This window comes from Pezoporus flaviventris, unplaced genomic scaffold (assembly GCF_033815535.1).
Source record: "Pezoporus flaviventris isolate CSIRO_AGI_PZ_B2104156 unplaced genomic scaffold, CSIRO_AGI_Pfla_v1 ptg000007l, whole genome shotgun sequence".
NCBI classification, from domain to species: Eukaryota; Metazoa; Chordata; class Aves; order Psittaciformes; family Psittacidae; genus Pezoporus; species Pezoporus flaviventris.
The window spans coordinates 49,809,623-49,829,621 of record NW_026892555.1 but is presented as its reverse complement, the minus strand read 5'-3'; the positions used below and the strand labels follow the sequence as shown (position 1 = coordinate 49,829,621).

Here is a 19,999-nt window from a genome sequence, read left to right as displayed (position 1 = left end):
ACTCTGTCAGAGAAATGAAAGCAGTTTGAGGATTTCCTGATTCTTGGCACCCATTTGGGCCTAGTATCACCAAAAGTCCTAAGTATTTCAAAACTATAAATGAATATAAAATATTCTGTGTTTTTCCCCTCTTAAACGTATTTTTCTTTCTCTATCTCTGTCTTCTCTATTTAATTTTTAGAAACTAATTTCATCTTGAAGCACATCAAATTAATCTAGCAAAAAAAGTTCTTTGTGTCTCCAGTATTCTTGAAATTATGAGCTTAAACATCAAAAGAAAATGAGTGGCTTATTTGACAAACATCTTTTGCTTCCTCCAGGGCAATTAACTGCTGAGAAATTAATTAATTAACTGCTAGGAAGCTGAGAAATTGATATATTTTGTAGAAGAAGATGTACGTAGGTCAAAGTAAGTTTAATTGTAAATGCCAAAGCCTAGCAGACCGTCAGAAAACATTCCAACTGGACAAACACCATTTGTGACAGAAGTGTGGTTGTTTGTAGGTACAGTCCTGTACGGTTTTGTTTTGCCTAAACAGAAATAAACCTATGCTAAAAAGAGAATGTGAATGTTTGCGGCTGTATGGATTACCCTTCAGAGATACGGCTTTTAAAGCTGTATAACTCTTTTACAGCTCAGGTCATAGACTAAGATGCATAACCTTTCTGCAGGCTTTGAGGAAAGCTAGACCTTGAACAGGGAAAGACTGCTATATCGATTACGTCCATTTGGCCCACAGCTTTAGCAAGAATTTGAATTAAGAAGTTTCAGAATATGGTGGCATACTATAGCAGCTTGGAAATCTGCAGACGTACTCAGTGACTCAACATGAACAAATGCCATTTATACTCCAGTAAAACAAAAGGGTAACATTGTTCTGTGTTTTTCAGTGATACCCAGATTAAGTTTACAGACCGAGTGAAGACTGGTGTCACCGGGGAGCAGATCTGGTTGCAGATCAGTGAGCCAACTCCACAGGATAAAGGCAAATACACAATGGAGCTCTTTGATGGTAAAACAGTACACAAAAAGACAGTGGATCTTTCTGGACAAGGTAGGCCATTCCATCTGCTAACATCATCTGTATGTGAGCATTAAGCTGTGGTAGGGTAGGAGCACCTACAGCAGTATCTTGCTACAGACCTGTTACCCTTTGGGTTGTAGGGTCTGTATGCACACCTAGCAGCCTGGCAGTGTTTGTGGGGACAGTGCAATTTGCTTTCCCCAACCTGTGTTCTCAGATCATAAATTATGAAGGGCTTTTTCCTATTCCAAATACCCAGTTACAGTTTGCCTACTCAGACGTCAACCCAGCTTCTGAGCTATCTTACAAAATCCCTTCTGTTACTGGCATTGATTGGCAGCTTTAAATACAAGTTGTAGCACTGAATGCCTTCTGTATCTCTCCCTTCCAAGTAATATTCGGATGAGGAACTGAAGAACAAGTTTGTTCTGTTACTTTCCTACTGTTATTTCTTTGATGGATATAATGAGGCTCCTTGTAATTCAGAGATGTCAAGACCTTTCATCATCATGATGAAGGACTGTTAGAGGAACAGCTAAAATTATTTGGATTGACTGTTGGAAGCTTTTACTCTGAGAGACATCTCAGATGCTAAGGAATAGATTAACTCCTTCCAAACTGCTGAGTTTCCGTTCCCAGTCATTACCAGCCCTAAAGCTTCACTTGGGGTCTGCAAGCCCTGTGTAAGGGCAATAACCTTATAATCATCTCCATGTTGCTTCTTCTGTACTCCATCTCCACTTTCTGAGAAAAGAGACGACGTGTTCCCTTTCAAGTGGGAGAGGCTGACCTCTCCAATGATGGTAGCTTAGCCTGAATTAACAAAGGAGACGAGTTTGCTGTCTGATGGCCATCAGTGTGACACTTCAGAGCAGATGAGAAAAAGAGGTAGCTTGTATTCATTAAGCCAGTGTTCTCTGAAGTGGGGTATGTGCAAGATGATCTGCTGGGGTGCAGGAAGAAAATATGAGAACTTCAGTAGTACATTTACATAATTTATAAACAAATATACATATATTAGGGATACATACTCAAAAAAGTGTTAGATAGGGGTGTGCGATCAGAAAAGTTTGGGAGACCACTGCTATAAGCTATTATTTAGGTGGTGAATTGTGGGTTTATTTCTCTCTTTTGTGAAATTACTTCAGCCTATTTCTCTCCTGCTATTTCTTTGTCTTAAAGCTTCACTTTTAGAAGAAAAAAAAAGTGTTTATGCATTCATATGTATATATAACAGCTGTCTTATACAAGATGGCCTTTATTAGTTGAACAATTCAGCATTTTAATGCTGATGCAATTCATATGCATCCATCCATTAATATATCTTTAATGATGTCACATCTTTTTTTTTCTACATTTTTAATTGAAACTGGTGATGATTTATCTCTGAATCTACCTTTAAAATCAACTTTTCTCTTTACAAAGCATTTGATGATGCCGTTGCTGAATTCCAGTCACTGAAGTAAGTATTATGCCATCTAAATATGGTAATGGTAGCCATAAAATAGTAACAGTATTTGTTTGTTTTGTGCTGGAGCTAACTATATCCTATAAAACAAATATTAGTCCTACAGAAGCCTGTAGGAGTTTTGCACGTGATTTCTTTGCTGTAACTGTTATGTAACAGATATGAGATTTTCCTTAACAGATTAAAGGCAGTTGAAAAGATAAGCTATTTTTAAATCAGTCTAAGTAAACTTTAACTGAAATTGAACTTTCCTTTTTGTTTCTTTCAACTCTAGGCAAGCCTTAATTGCAGAGAAAAGTAAGTGGGCCTTCTTTGACAATGTTTGCCATAAACTGTTTATGAAGATTTTCTTCCTCTCGAGGAAGGATGTGTGTTGGGAAAGAGAGGGCATGTATACATGCATATGTGCATGTGCTCATCCTAAAATGAGTTTGACCTTATACCAAGGAGAAACAAGGAGAGCAATTTTTTAGTCATTTAACATTGGTGCAAATCGTAGCTCATCACATTATAGTTATAGGTTATGTTGATTTTCCCATCTAAGCTCCTGTTCTCATTACCAGTTAGCGCGCTCTAAAAATTAGCTTTGTTGCTGATATCTCTCATACATGTCCTCTGCACAAAAGTCACTTTGTTTACAAAGATGGAGGAAATAACTTGGCTAGTTTCGAACTATCTAAAATGTCAAGTGACAGAAATGAGTAAGAAAACAGCAGCAGGTTTTGCATAACACAGATGCCTAAACACAGATCCCTGAATCTCCTCATACTTCTCCCTGTGTGTCAATTCTGATATAGCTATTAAAACAAATGTAGGTATTAATTACTTAAGGAGTAAATAATCAGAAATCAACTCAAATTAAGCTCAATATTCTCCCTATTCACAAAAAAATACGTAGAAAAAAATCTAAGACATCAGAGAATTCTCCCACTGCAGATGATCTTCAGACATGTATAAAAACTGGAATTTGAAAAGTTATTGGAGAAAAATGTGTAGAAAGATCCGAGCTAATTAATCCTGGATATATACTCCACATAGAGCAGGGCTTGGCTATATACAGTGATCCCTACATGTCCCAGCTGAGACAGTGCAAAGAGATCAGTAATAGCCCTGCCCTGGACATTTCCTTTCTAACCCTGGACCATTTATAAGGGGCTGGCATGTTAACTGACATAACACAGTCCCGTTTCTCGTCTCATAAGGCTGCTATCTCTGTGCTCCAGAGCACATCTTCTACAGAATACATTAGAAAGGAACATTCTGTATAGTCATTTCCTTCCTCTGTCAGGCTCCACCAAGACATATAATGAACAAAATCCATATTCCGGAATAAGTGCGCCAAAGCCTGCATATGATCAGCTTATTTGTATTTGTGTAAGATTCGTATGGGACTCTGAGCTTAAAACTAGGGCAGATATCAACCCCATTTACACACAGATACGCACAAAGTGGTGGAATTTCACTGTTGCCGTCAAGACTGAAGTCTGTCTTTGCATTTAGATTTAAAACCTCATCTGAACCACTTCATTAAGTGTCTTTCATTTCCTTTTGGAAAAGCAACATTTTTAGTTTATGACACTAAAAATTTAGATTACCAGATCTCAAAAATTCAGAGGTCTTTTGTGCAATCAGAAGTAACATTGAATTGATAGCAAATTCTGCACGACACATGCTCTTTGGTCCCCCTCTGCAAGGTGATTGACACCAACTATTAACACATCTTTTGCTGTGATTTCAACTTTCTCTTAAGTCCAAATGGTGTGTGCTAAGAATGCTGAATAGTTCTCTGCTAGAGGACACATTAGAGACAAGTTGTACATAAATAAGATAAAAGGAAAGAACTAGAGGGAAACAGAATCTGGGACATAGCTGATTTTGAGACACTAAAGAAAATTATGCTTATTTCCAGATCGCGCACGGGTCGTCGGAGGTTTGCCTGATGTTGTCACCATTCAGGAGGGCAAGGTACAGTAAATTAACTGAAGCTTTACACAACAGGCTTGAATGCCTTTCAATAGTGGGAAAATATTAACTTTTTTTTTTCTTTAAAATCTGCTACATTATTTATTCATTGCCTGCCTTCTGTACGTAATTCAACAGCCTTGCACAGATGGGTTTATGTATTCAGGGCAGTGTCTTTTCTTAAGCATTAGATAAAAGTGAGAAGACAATGTGAGTTAAAACTCCTTATATAACCAGCTCTTTAAAAATTCATGCACAGGTTTCACAGTTAGATTTTCTTTTATAACAGCGTATCAGGGAAGCTTAATTCCTTTTTCTACCAGATAGATAGTCATCCTGTGTCTTTTGCAGTTAACTTTCTTGCAATGTGGCAGGATAATTACACCTCTCAAGGCTGGCTTTTAAACTGTGTAAAAATAGTAAACCAACTATTAGTAATAAATCAACTCTCTTGCCCAGACAAAAGGAGAGAGTTTTCTCTATTTCATGAGTGCAAAAGAGAAGCAAGTCAAAAAAGTAACTGGTGTTACACTTGATTATATTAACAGAGTTTAGCTGAAAGAGTATTGTGAGGCACTCCCAGAGGAACACAGCTACATTAGTGCTTGAGCACAGAACAGATGACCCAGAAAGTCAGTTCTCAGTCTCGCAACCTTTTCCCAGCACACTGGTTCTACAAGCTGCTGCTTAATAGTAGTGAGACCAAGAAGTGCCGGCTCTTCACTTCCCTCTACCACTAGCCAGTTCCTCTTTACAGTATGTGTGAACATTAAAATAGGGCACGTGAATGTCATTGAAAACCTGTAACATGACAACTACAGTAAGGCAGCTTCCTGATGTTTCTGGCTTTATCTGGCAATAAGTCAGCTTGGTTAAAAGTATTTGATTACAAGCTGAGCAGAGTGTTAAGAATCTAGAAGTTTGGCCTGAATCACTTAACAATGTGAGATGTATCATGGCCAACAGGCAGTAGGCTGCAGCAGTTCTGGGAAAATTAAGTATGTTGGTATTACAAAATGAAATAACATCTGATTAAACCTTTTATTAAGGGATTTAGCAGTTTGGGAAATGCTGTAGAAGTAAGAAGGACTCGTGAGTATTATAACTGTAGGTAGAAGATACAAAGAAACAGAATGAATTTGCAGATTCTCAGCTTATAGTGCTCATGCTTGGAGCACTAATTGTGCTCACATCTGGTGATGAGACTCTCATATTGCTTTGGCAGGGGATAAATTTGGGTAGTTATTATCAGTTTTAAGCTTTCTGCCAAAAGAGAGTTGATATGAAGTTGAGTATGGGCTCACGAAAGCAAAATGTGAACTGTTTATAAAAGAGAGTTTGTAAAAACTTAATTGCAGAATGTTACCTGGGCACACATTGTCCTTCACAGCAAGAACATTTGTGGTGTTTGAACAAATGACTGAAAAACTCTGAGAACTCAAGACAAATATCCTTGACCTTATGTTTCTGGATTGAGTAGGTAATCATTTTGATAATCAGAGTAGGACAGAGAATGATCAGGGAAAACAGTGGTTTGTTGGCTGGTGCTGGCTCATCTTCTATTGCTTGCAAATATGCCGGATAAAGGGCAATGCAGTTCTCTGTTGTGTAATGCATGCAAATTGCACAGTCATCAAGGATTTTGAAAAAGGAAGAAATGAGGTAGCAGAGGACTGTCAGTTGCAAGCTTTGATTCTGAGTACCAGTGCAGCCATAATTACAGAGTTATATGAACAGACTGGTATCCCTAGATTGAACTTCCAAGCATATGCATATCTCAAACTTAACACTGTGACTGTGATGCTATTTATTATCTTCCTGCATGTGAGCTGAAGGATACGTGTGAGAACAAACGAACCAGTGTTTACCCAGTGTTAATCAAACAGTGTTCCAGATGGCCTAAGAAGCTTCCACTGATAGACATAAATGCTCTTCAGCAGTGTGGTATATTTGGAAAAGGCTAAGTGTCAGCTCATATTAGGAATTTGACCTGATAGAGAATACCAGCATAAGTTTTGTGTACAGCCAGCCAAATTAACCAAAGTGGCTCTTTCCATGAAGGCCTGTAAGCGAGTAAAGGGGGTTTATTTTTAAAAGGAGAGGCTAAGGATTCTGACAGGCATGTTTAGACCTACAGGCAACATCTTATACCCTTCTGTCCACAAACTCCCCACTCTACATTTCTGCCAGCGGTAAGTGCCCTCTCAGGTAGGCTGGAAGAAGGGAGCAGGCTCCCCTGATTGAGCTGCTTCAGTTCACTCACTGGCATCTGTCCTGGTTTAACCTTATCTGGCAACTAAGCCCCACACAGCCACTTGCTCACTCCCCTCCCCCTGTGGGTTGGGAGACAGAATCAGCAGAGTAAAAGGGAGAAAACTCATGGGTTGAGATACAGACAGTTTTAACAGGCAGAGCAAAAGCTGCATGTGCAAGTAAAGCAAAACAAGGAATTCATTCACCACTTCCCATGGTTAGGCAGGTGTTCGGCCATCTCCAGGAAAGCAGGGCTGCATCATGCATAACTGTTACTTGGGAAGACGAATGCCATCACTCCAAACGTCACCCCCATTCTTTCTTCTCCAAGCTCTATATGATGAGCATGAGGCCATATGATATGGGATATCCTGTGGTCAGCTGGGGTCAGGTGTCCTGGCTGTGTGCCCTCCCAGCTTCTTGTGCCCCCAGTCTGCTCGCTGGTGGGGTGGTGTCAGGAGCAGAAAAGGCCTTAACTCTGTGTAAGCACTGCTCAGCAACAATGAAAACATCTCTGTATTATCAATACTGTTTGCAGCATGACTCCAAAACATAACCCCATACCAGCTACTGTAAAGACAATCTAACTCTATCCCAGCCAAAATCAGCACATATCTTAGCACAAACCGCCCATGTGAGTTTGTGCTAATATGCAAGAGGAATGGTGACACGTGAAATACGATGATACATTTCCCTCTACCACCTGTATTACTCATGATAATCGGCAGTGAAAGGCAGAAAATGTAGTGGGGGGCACAAAGAGTTGCAGTTGCTGGTTTCTCCAAGGCCACATGCCTCAGCGACCCAGGTCCAGACTTGCTATGGGAACTCTTGTGTGGAGCTCTGAAACACTAAGACCCATCTCAAAGAGATGTGGTTTTCTCGCCCAGCATTTTTCAGATACATCAGATTTCCTCAAAGATTTAATCACTAACCACAACAACTTGACAGGTTTCCAGCCATTTCCCCCCCCCCCCCCACGCCAGATGACCATTAGAGCCAGACAAGTACCGGAAAAAGGGGATTATTTTGAAGAGGAAGGGTGCCTCTTCCCCCAGGAGTACAGGGCACACTTTTTTACCAGGATATCAGGTTGAATGCAGCATTATAATCAGTAATATATGAGTAATATGAGTAATAAAGATATACATGAGCAAATACAATATCCTGCCCGAAGATGAGAAAATCTGAAACAGATAGGAGCAGACACAGTGGGCAATCGCTTCTCCTTGGCTAAGGTTCCATAATTATAGGCTTACCTTCCCAAAAACCAAAGACTTCACCACCTACATAGTGAATAAGATACATCTCTGCACATTAGTAGCTGGTAAATAAATAGTAAGAGCTGGGAACATCAAGAGGAGCACTGATGTCAAACAGGAGCTACTGGTGCAAGGTTAAGCAAAATGCAGCTATTATAAGGGATGATTTAGAATAGTCATCACTGCTGCTTGAATTTCTTTGAATTAAGGAGTACTGACACCACTTCAGACACCCAAGGTTTGAATGATGCCACCAACAAGGTTGTCTGGAAATGGACATCAGCTCACTAGCATCTTGGAGTGGCAGCTGGGGCCACTCAGTGGTAATCTTTTGCCTGCTAGAGAAGCAGAAGACAATAAAAACATACTAAGCACCTGAAGGGGCCAGTATGCAATGCCTGGCTGAGGCTGAGGTCATGTTTGTATTGAGCGATAAGGAAGAGGTGGAAATGTAAAACCTCTTGTTTTCCCCTTGTTTTTCAAAAAGATGGACTGATAGGGCATTCCAAACCACATTCACATTCACACCAGAGGGCTTTAAGAGGAGGCAGTCAACAGCCTCACATGGTCACCATCTGTAGGTGCTGCAGGAAACCAGATAGAGGCCATTTCCACCCTGCCATAACCACCTTTCACTTGGACTCTGCCTTTCCTTTGTAACCAAGAATTATGTGTTGTTGATGGAGGAAAGACACGTGGGATTTATTTGATTTTTATTTTGTTCTCAGAGGTACAAAAATCTTTCTTTTTTTTTACAGAGGTATCCATTTTTTCTATCTGCTCATTTCAGCAGCCTCCTAGGTGTCTCTCTTCTGCCCCATCTTCCACCATCACACTATCAGATAAGCGGCAGAGAGGTGAAAGGAAGGTAGTCTGTTCAATAGATTTCTCATTGTAGATATTATCATGACAGCCTATAAGGGCCAACAAAATGAAGATACTTCCTTCAGTCTGATCGGACTGAATCCAGTCCTTCAGAACATTAAAGGGAAATACTTATGTGAACACCAAAGAAAGGGTAAAGCCTGTATTGATTTACATTGAGAACAGTTTTACAGGACTGCATAAAACAATTCAAGTCTGTTGGAAGAGCTGTCAGGGCACAGCTTAAGAAGTTTCTAAATTAAACAATATAGTCCAGGGACGCTTTGTTCTTAGTTATTTAAAAAGGCAGGCACACTTTCTTCACTTCTGGGGTAAACACATAGTGAGCGTAACATGAAATACGTTCATGTTAAGTTGAATGACGGTTCACGATGGTTCCTCAAATTCTTATTTCAGCTCGAACATGAAAAATGCTGACAACATCTAATTTTATATTAAACAGTATGCATGGGGAAAGCTCTGATGATGATTATGAGAGCAAAGAAGAAGGTCCATGAAATATTTAAAGGTTTTAATGGAGTTTATGAATTAACTGAGTTCCTCACTTTCGTTTATAATACAGAAGACTGACAAAAATTATTGATTACTGATGATAATATACATCTAGTTACTAAAAGCAGGAAGCTAAGTGGGGAGTTGGAACATTTGGAGAGTCAGCTATCAAAAATCACAGCAGATATTTACTGACTGACTTACAATCATTTTGTACTTCTTCTATAGGCACTTAATCTTTCTTGCACTGTCTGGGGAGATCCTACCCCAGAGGTGTCGTGGCTGAAGAACGAAAAATCATTTGTATCAGATGCTAATTGCATCCTGAAATTTGAATCTGGAAAAAACGTCAGCTTTACCATCTCCAGTGTGTCTACACTCGACTCTGGGAAATACTCCATTGTGGTGAAGAACAAGTACGGCACAGAGATAAGCGACGTCACTGTAAGTGTGTACATACCTGAGGAAGAGAGACGGTCTGAGGAAGAGAAAGAAGAAAAGAAAACAAAAGCATGAACTTAAGACTAGAAAACAGAAGTCTGGGGGAGATTTTGGATGATAGGGTGACATAATCTGTGTGTGTAAATGGCTTTCTGCTTTGGCAGGCAGCCTTGGATTCCTCCATTCACTTCACTTTTGTTTCTAACTTGCTTAATTGTGCCAGGGAAAACAGGGCCTTACCTTAATATTTTCTTACTGCTAACTTCACAGAACCTAACTGTGGCATCTTCAGTCAGGCCAAATGCATGCTGGCTGTACACACAGGTCTACCATTTGACCCTCTTCCTGAAGCATTTGACCCTACAACAAAAATGGAAAGGGTGAAGAAGTTTTAATGGAGGCAACTGATGAGGTAGATGGAAAGATAAAAAATGATTGAGGCATTTTTGAGCAGCAGTTTAGATTTGTTCCAACATTGGTAAAGTAGCATAGATGGAATGTGTTAGAGAATTAAATCATGGAGAAACTAGTGCTGGGTTTTGTCTACATTAAGGCCCCTTTGTATTGCTGTGTTAATTTACAGAGGCCTTAGTATGGGTGTCATTTACATCCATAAATATTGTTTAATCTGCCCATTTGGGGTAAAAGTACTGTAACATAAATAAAAATTATGCTTAGGAGGCCAGAATATTAATGTGTGTGTGTGTCTGCAAAAATGTATGAACTCTCCTCTGTGTTCACAAATAAACTGAATTCACTTCTTTCCTTCCATCACAAGCTTGTTTCACTGTGTCTTGTTTTACTAGTCACGGTTCTGGTAGTTGTGCACAATATTTTAGTGTCTTAATGCTTTCACCACTGTAATTACCTCTACCTTCCCTTTAGATCACTGTTAATCTTCACTTCACTGTTCATGATAAAACCCACAATAGCACCTCTTCACACCTCTCTGTCTGGACTTTCACTGTGTCATGTCTCAACAAGGTATTTTTGCACCTTTAGACACAGCAATAGTCTCATCCAATCCGGTTCATTCATTCAGTTCATTCAATTCATGCTTATGAATTTTTATTGAAGGGTGCTAGGTAAGTATTTTGCTAGACTGAGACCTCAGTTAAGTTAATCCAAACTTAACACTGTAGATCAGAAATAACACATTTTGTCAAGATGTCTTAAAGCTACAAAAAGAATCTTCACTGGAGTGTAATAAAAGAAGTGGTGGTTTTTTTTTTCTGATAAAAATGCTTCAGACAAAAAAATACATTTGTCCAGATCTGTGAACACACTTACAATGCCATTGATTATTATTAGCTGAGGAAGAACAGAATGTACATGTATGTCCATTCTTCTAGACATATGTGCAATATATACATGTTACAGAATACATATATATTTATATGAGCAGAAGCAGTCATCAGCCCAATTGCTAATTAAAAATATCCCATATTAATAATTCTCGTAATTATTAGTCTTAGAACAGCACAACTCTTCACACCAAAATCTAAAGAACTAATGTGTATGTTTTCAGTATAAGCATGATATGTGTGTGACCTTCCACATACTTTCTCTCTTCATTTTAAACCCTTGCCATGTGAAGTTTAGTGTCAGCTAATGTAAAAGGCAAAGTGGAAGCGTGAGGGAATTCTCAAGTAATGATTAAAACCAGTTATCAATGGTGAAAGTGGCTATTTTTGCAATTTTAAAATATTTTTTTAAGTCAGTTTCTATAAAGGGCTATTTTATGATCTTAATAATTAAAAAAAAAAAGTAAAAATACAGATTTAGATCAGGTTTACGATTTATAACTTACCAAAACATGTTAGCATGTGCTTAACTTCATGCACAAACAGTTCCACTGGTTTAAGGAGGATGTTAAGTTTATTTGGCATAGATAAACTTCCAGGATAGATTTCACATCACAGGTATTTTTAACATGAAATTACGTAAAACTAATGTGTTTTCAGCATTTCACTTATCTCCTAAAATAGTTAAAACTCAAGTATCAAGCTCGATGACACTATTGCAATTTTAAGGTTCAAGTGTGTAATTACGTACATTAATGAATCCATACCTGTTATTAAAAAAGTTCAGACTAGTCACAACAGCTGCATATCAAACAGCTTAATTTTAAAATTCCAAGATACAATCATGAGAATATCTGCAACTTGAGATAGAGCAAGATTCTTCTGAGTTTAAAGAACTAATGTAAAATTAACTGATAATTTTGCTTAGTATGACATGAAGCCAATTAAAGGACGATAAGCAGGTCCCGCCATCTTGGTGCCAGGACATCATACACCCTAAAACCAAGTATCACACCTCTTCCATCCTCCACGGTGCAAACAAGAATATGACTTGCTTTTTGCAATACCTGATAACTTATGTTTATTATTTAGTATTAGCATATTTTTAATAATGATTGCATTTTGGCAGCAGTTTATTACTACTGCTTTATCTTCAAAAATCTGTTCTCCTGCATCCCACCTTTTGGGAAAATTGTGAGGGAATACAAGTGGGACATTTCCCAGATAACAGCCTGGATTCTACTTCTCTTCGCTTTGGAAGGTGTATGTTTCAAATCTCTGAAAGTTAGAGAGTAATAGCTGCTTCTAGACATATTCCTGTCTAGGATTCTGTTGTGGTGGTTTCAAACTGAATTTGTGATGCACCCACATTTCTCGCTTGTGCCCTTTTTGTTCTTGCTTTGCTTCAGGTGATTGTGATTTCTGTGTCAGGACAGACAGACACAGTCCAAGGACATGATCAAAATAATGTAACTGTATCTAAAAAGAAAAAAATGACAACAGGAAGCAAACGGAAGGAAAGGGAAAAGAAAGGTAAGAACACTTTTATCTTTATGGTCCTCTACTCCAAGGAACAAACTGGTAAACGTGCAGTTAATAGTCTGTGCCAATCTATATTTCTCTGATCCCAAACATTCAAATTTACAGTATATCTGCCTTTAGTCAACAATAAAAGCAAAGGTAAACCTCAGTGAAAGACATTTAAATCAACACTTTTAAATCATCTTTCTACTGGGCTGTGAGTTCTTATCTTGGCTCACCTGGCTGATACAAGTTTTTTAAGCAATAATAAATACTTTGAAGTTCCTGGATGCAGAGGAAAGACCTCCTAAGCATTTATATATACACAGATGGTGTTATTTTCCAAAGGGAGACTTATTTCAGGTAGATGTTTGACAGTTAACAAAAAAAACCACAACCCAAAACCCAAAAGGGCCTTGCTAATTAAGAGGCTCTAAATGCCAAAGTGTTTTAGAAAATCCTGATTGTAGAACTACTATTTGTGATTAATCAATTATTCTCTTTATGTCCATATTGAATGGTAAAGTTGGAATTATGGGTGACCATTTCTTTTGTCCAATTTAGAGAGAAGGTAGAAAATTAAAAGCTCTCTGGTGTTTCAGCATTCTTACACATTACAGAATTGTACTGTTCCTTTAGACTTTTACTATATAATTGCTACTTGGACATTGATTTATTCTGCACAATTACCAGTCCCTCATGTAGAGCATTTTAGCTCCAAATAAGGCTTAAATTCCAACATTATCAGAACATCTGTTTTATATATTTTTGCCTAAGTATTTTTTCTGTGTATACATGTTATATCATTGCTGACAGAACATTTTATACTCTATTCCCCTCCCCTTTCTGCTCTTAAGGGAAGAACAAATATTTAAATACATTTCTTTCCTTTCCTGCCTTAATGGTATGGGTAACCTAGACATTTCTGAGCAGTTCTGTAAATTAGGTGAGTTATGTGAGAAACAATTCTTTACATGTCTTTAAAAAGACATCGGAGACCATAAAGACTTGGGCTTGCTTTTGGTTCTGTAAAATGTAGTAATGTCATTTGTGATACTGTATCTCTCTCTATGGGTATGGGAAGAGGAAAAGAACACGATAAGGTCATAACCAATTTGAAAGCAAAACTTACCTTATGTACCTCTGTGTTGCTGAGCATAGTAAATGGAGGAAAATTTTATTACTTGTAGAAGAGACTACTGCGACAAAAGAGACACCTGATACAAATGAAATCTGCCCTGTTGAAAAAGAAAAGGATACAAAAAGCAACCAGCAAGCAGCAAAGAAGACTGGTGGAAAGGCAGCAGTAGCGGAAAAGGTTCCTCAGCACACAGAAAGCTTAGATAAGCAGGGAAAGAAACCACTGGAAAAAACAGGCTTGTGTAAACCCCCCTGTTCTTGAATAAAGAACAAATGGGATCTTGTGATCAGGATGACAAGTCAAAGCTGAGATTCATGGGCAGCCATACCTTAATACAAAAGTTTATTAGTGTTTTTTGTAACATTTGTAATGCTTCATAACTTTAAATGCACAGTAGATGGGTACTTATGTCTCAGTACCACATTACTTGCACTGCAGCAATTTCTAAGTATCTAAACAATGATCCATGTACTGACAAGGTGATTTTACTTACTAAAAAATGTGCATGATAAGAAGAGTTTAATAGAGCAAATCCTGTCCAGAACTGGCCTATTTACTACTCTGTAAAAGAATGGTGATATAAATTACGGGGCTTTGTTAATTGATATTTGTAGGCCACCACAGCTTGAGGCAGACCCTGCTTACTTTCTCAACGAAACCATACATACAGTCCTCTTACTGTCACGTGGGCTGTACTTTTCACCATGACTAGTTTGGCCACAGAGGAAGGTTCCCAGAAACAGAACTATCTCCCATGGGTGCAGGGGTGTCATAAGTAGATTTTCTTTTGATCCAAGTTTCTTTCGAGCAAACCTGCTCCATCAGGTGGATCAGGATGACATCTGGGCATTTCACATCATTCAGGCTTAGATGACTGCTTTTCAGTCCTCTCCGTTAGTTCCCTCATGGCCTTGGTGAGGTACTGTGGATACAGTATTAACCCATAAAGTATCAGCTGCCCCACGTGCTCGTTTCCTTCCATACTTTTTGCTGCAGCAATCACACTACACAAATCAAAACGTGCCTGCTATACAAAAACAAGTGGTGGGAGAAACTTTAATAAAATACAGACTGAACTACAACTAAGATCATCCTGCTAGACTTAAGTACTGACACACAGAGCTTGATTCAGTTCTACATTGCATCTTGTTCTACATCTATGTATTATAGTTTAAATTAGTAGGAGACTGGAGTAGCTCAGCAGCAAATGATGTGAGCGTAGCTCCCATAACAGAAATGCACTGAGGAGCATTTCCACGCTAGGAGACTTTTAAAATGAGAACCATAACACATGTAGGTTCTCACGCAACTGTTACAGAAAAGGTAAATTTCTATAAAGATGTGAGATTACATCACTCCGCAGAGTTACAGTCTGGCCTTTCAAAACATTACAAAGCTGCAGCTGTTTCACAAAACTCTTAACTCCTCTTTGCCATGGCAATTATTTCAACCTGCCTTACCTCTGTAAAAATCCATCACTTCCTACAACTCCTTTGGGTTGGGAGCCCATCTCCCACTGACACCAACGGCAGCATGTAAGTTATATATATAGAACAGCCTGTACCACTGAGAGCCTGATCCAATTCCTGCAAAATGCCACAGGGGTCTTTTCATTAGCTTTAATAGAAAACAAGCTGGATCTCACACGAATGTTCTAAAAATGTCTCAAATCTCATATTACAAAACCCATTTTGCCCACTGTGAAGCCAATGGCAGATCTCTCTTTTGTGTTACTGTAGCAGAATTAGGTCTTAGCTTTTTACTGAAAAAAAAACAAGCAGCCAGTATTTTCCTGATACTCAATTGAAGCCTACTGGAAATACTTAAAAAAAAACAAACTAAAATGTACTAGGGTGGAGGTTTGGGGTTTTTCTGTTTGTTTGTTTTGCTTCTTTTGTTTTGAGGATGGTTCCTCAAAAAGCTGGAAATGCAGTCACACCAGTATTGTTTTACTGGAAATGATTTGCTCTCCAGAAGCACGGTGTTGTGATGCATGGTAAACAAGATATACACAAATAAACATTTCAAAGAATTAGAAAAAGCATTTTTTTTATTATTTAAGCTGTAGTTGCTCACAAATGTATACCAAATATTCAAAATTAATAGAATTGTTGAGTATATAAAAGTCTAATTATGTTTCCATGGTTGAGTAATTTTTCTTGCATTCTGTATATATAATTTATGTTCTATTCTTCATGATGACTATGAAAATTTGTTCCAGTCTCTGTTCCATTACATGATGATAGAATGCAAATCATTTCTGAAGCAACAGAATTGCCTATCAAACAGAATCATTTGACTACATTTAAAACCAGACACTGATTCCAATGTTTATCTGAAGTGCCCCTTCTGGATAGTATCTTCTTTCTTGCCTACATATTCCACTCCAGCATGCATTACTCTCTCTATTGAAATTCAAATTCAATTCTATATTCGACTCTATTATAAATTCATATTCTTCCGTTATAACAACTGTATTTAAGAGTGTGAGAAAGTGTAGCATTAAGCTAAATTATCTAATCACTTTCCAAAATTACGAAGTGCTATTTCTGAAGATGAAAGAAGATGTGAAAAAGAGGGTTTTACTTTGTCTTCCACTGTCATAAAGTCATTGTGATTCCAGGTGTCCTTGAGTTCTTCTGAGAATTAATCCTGGATTTGTGACCCAGTTATTGAGGAAGATCTGTCTGTGGCCTGAGAGTGACAAACCAGAAATTGGTGATACCCAAAGCCATAATCTTTGACGCAATTAGTTGCAAAGTGAGATCATCCCTGAACTGGTGTAGTGCTCTGTATCCTTGAACAATAAGGTGAACACATGAATGAGATTCCACATAAGCTGCACTTCCACTGACTAGACAGACATCCAAACCAAATCTTTCCACACAAGTGTTTTGTCTTCCTAAAAGGACAGTAAGTTTTAAGAACTAAAGCAAAATGTTGGCCAGGCAAAAGAGACACAAAAGCTGTAAAGAGTAGAGAAAACTCTTTCTTTCCACGAGGGCTTTGGGAGATGAAGGTACTGTGAGAGAGACGGTGGGGGGATAAGACTGCTGGCAAGGAGAGGAAGGAAGGCACCAGATTTGGCTGCAATCTTCTGCTGACTTCCCTTCTCTCATTTCCCATTTCATTACACAAGATGCCTTTCCTGTAATCCTTCTCCTTGTGCACATTTTCAAATGCAACACCTTTCCTTCCCTCTTTCCCCACTTTGCTCTTATACCATCCATTCAATTTGATACAGTTATTTCCAGTTCACCGTTTCATCACTCATGCTAACAGGCGCAGAATAAACCCTTCTTAATTAGGCTGTGATTGTGGCAAGAATAAGGAGATTCATAGCAGGAGGCCTGCAACCCTACCGTATCTATTATCACAAAATGGTTTGTGAAACACCTGCTAATGACTGGAGAAATATTGCTTACATGACACTTGATCCAAGTGTGCCGACTTAACCAAATATCCTAAAGCTACAAACAAGTTCATCAACTAAAGCAGGACTATTGGTGTGCTTAAATATTTCGGTGGCCTGGGGTTACAGTTCCTTACAGGCCTGGATCTGGCTATTAACATTTTAACATTCTTAATTTTTTCCAACTGTTAAATGGAAACTAAACCAATTTGTTACATCCTATCATAATGTCATTTTGATCTCTGAGAAGCTACTGAAACACTCCTGAGAGGGCATATGCTAGTCATGACTAAGATGCAGAGATAAAGAGTCTCTCAGGTTTACTAGGAGTAAGATGTAAGAGTCTAAACAACAATAAAAAATAAATGTTTAAGGATATCCTGGCTGCTGTAATATGAGTAGGGGTGATGGTGAGCATGGGATAAATGACTGCTACAAACAATGGTTTCTGGGTGTTGTATGCATACAAACAGGCAATGAGACATCAACAATGTCTCATCGATGATGTCATCTTTTTTTTTCCCCCCCCTTATGTGGCCAAAGACTTTGTTTTGTATTAATACATATATATATATATATAATTGTTGTAACAACTAAGCAAAAGGCCATTTTTTCTTTCATCTACGAATGTCAGCAACACATTGAGCTCTCAGGGACCAATGCAAGCTGGTGGTTGCCACATCCCTATGCTTACAGCTCTCTACTCTCTACAGAACCACACTTCTGAGACACACTTCACCAAAGCCATGCCTAGCACCTCGTATCCTCCCAGACCTGTGACTTACCCCTGGCGCTCTGCATCCTGCTGGAGACCCCTCATCATTTCTTGCCTAGCCCTATGCAGGCTCCCTCTCTCACACATTATTGCTGCTAGACATGATCTGGCAGTTGAACAGACAGAGAGCCACTGATTTATGTATGATTTATGCTTTCAAATTATTTCCCCATCAGAAACCAAACCAACCAAAAGTAAGCAGTCACTCTCATCACACCCTCCCCTCTCCCTGATGGGGAAAATAACAGTGACATTTCTGGTGAAAAAGCAAAATGAATGCAAATGAGGTGGCAGGTTTCCTCTGGCCTGGAGTCCCTGGTTTCACTACCACTGAGTTATGGTTCAACAAGGACTGCAAATCATGCCTAGATGTAGAGAGATCCTATCTACACCACTACATAGTGTGTAACTCCACACAATCAGAGTGGAAACAAATCTCACTTGATGCAGCTGCGGAAAATGCAAGCCTTTTCTACAGCTTGATCATAATCTATGTGTAAGTGCAAAAGAGCAGAGAACACAAAAGGAGAACACTGAAGGCTGTCTACTTCTGTAGCCTTCTGATTGTCTGGAGATAATTATGGAACGAAAAGGTTACCTAAAGTGAAAACACTGTATTTTTAAATAAATGCTCTTTAATCAGAAACACCCATTCCAGTATGAAATAGACAAGTAAGACTTAACAATTTCTTACCCCTTTACAAGAAGAGATTTTTGTGCCCCCTAAGAAGCTTGCCTGCTTTTGGATTAGGCTTAATTTTATAATAGGATCTAGCTTAAAAATGATATTTGAGGACATACGATAGATTGAGCCCCTACCTCTTATCTTCCTGTGAACAGGGCTGTCTAATGCTGGAAAGGAGAAACCCCTCAACTAAAAAAATCACTTGCTGTCACGACCAGCAAAGGGATCACAGCAACACAAAATTAGTGTTAAAGGAACCACTGATGTGGCTGCCCTCACAAACTGAGCAACTTAGATGCCAACTAAGGAAGGGAAATGATCTATTTGCTGAAGCACAGACTGTGTGCTTGCAACAGACATTATGCTAATGTGGCTATGTAATTATTATTATATTATATTCAAACGAGAGGCCTCTTCAGAAAACTGCTCCAGCTGAAAAATGATTGTGCTGAAGGGTAGAAAATTGCTTCATTAGTCTGTGTTACATCTTTATATCCCAAGGCCTGGAAAGTGTTCCAAAATTGACTGAATTTCTGACACAACAACATTATCAAAATGGGCAGGCGCGAAATCTGACCTTTCTTTTTGCATATATATAAAATAGTCACCTTACCCATGTAATCCTGAGCTTGTGTCTTCTTCCACAAACAGCTTCCTTTAAAAATCCAAACTGCAAGCTATGCAGGGATAGATTTCTTTTAGTTCTGTGCTCAAAGGGATTTATGTTATTTGCAAATAAGCAAACTAACTGACTATAATCTTTTACGCAACTTTGTCCCAGGAGGTACAGACAAATAGAAACATCTCATCTCTGTGTAGGACTCATACAAAAGATTATTAAGGATATTTTTATAGATACATGGACTATCACAATTAACTTTGTCTATACGTTACTCTGCCAGCTAGCACATCTTTTGTCAATTGCAGTGAATATACTGTTAACTAGCCCAATTTCTTATGTGACAATTATATAAAAGCTATGCAACAGCCCAAAATGGCTCTAACAACCATTGGGGCAAAGCCAGTTCTTAGCAAAACTCTTGTAAACAGATTGACAGATGACAAAGTAATTGGTAGACAGACAGAAGTCCAGTAAAATAAAGAAGTAACATTGATCGTGATAAACAATTCACATTTGTGAAACCTAAGCTCTATTTCCTATTATGCTACTTCTCTGCCTCCTTTCTTATACTGCAAGATTTTTGTGAGATTATTCTCCTGTTCCAGTATATATGATGTCTCAAGATAATCCAGGGCCTCTGGGCAACAGTGTGACTCAAGCAAATTATCAAGCCAGCTTCAGTGAGCACCGGCATGAATCACAAAACCAATGGGCAAGGAAGCTGCTGAATTGAAATGCACACCCGGCCTGC

The 19,999-nt window shown here is 38.6% G+C and overlaps 1 protein-coding gene across 1 annotated transcript in view; it reads left to right on the top strand.

The window, feature by feature from the left end:
- The window catches only part of MYOM1 (myomesin 1), a 75,332-nt gene extending 60,888 nt beyond the window's left edge, over window positions 1-14,444 (top strand). Inside the window, exons 34-40 of the mRNA XM_061448709.1 lie at window positions 892-1,055; window positions 2,451-2,487; window positions 2,768-2,790; window positions 4,403-4,458; window positions 9,576-9,791; window positions 12,502-12,625; window positions 13,804-14,444. Coding sequence (XP_061304693.1) covers window positions 892-1,055; window positions 2,451-2,487; window positions 2,768-2,790; window positions 4,403-4,458; window positions 9,576-9,791; window positions 12,502-12,625; window positions 13,804-14,015 — 832 coding nt within the window. The 3' untranslated portion in view covers window positions 14,016-14,444. The remainder of the gene's footprint in view (window positions 1-891; window positions 1,056-2,450; window positions 2,488-2,767; window positions 2,791-4,402; window positions 4,459-9,575; window positions 9,792-12,501; window positions 12,626-13,803) is intronic.
- Window positions 14,445-19,999: the final 5,555 nt, after the last annotated feature.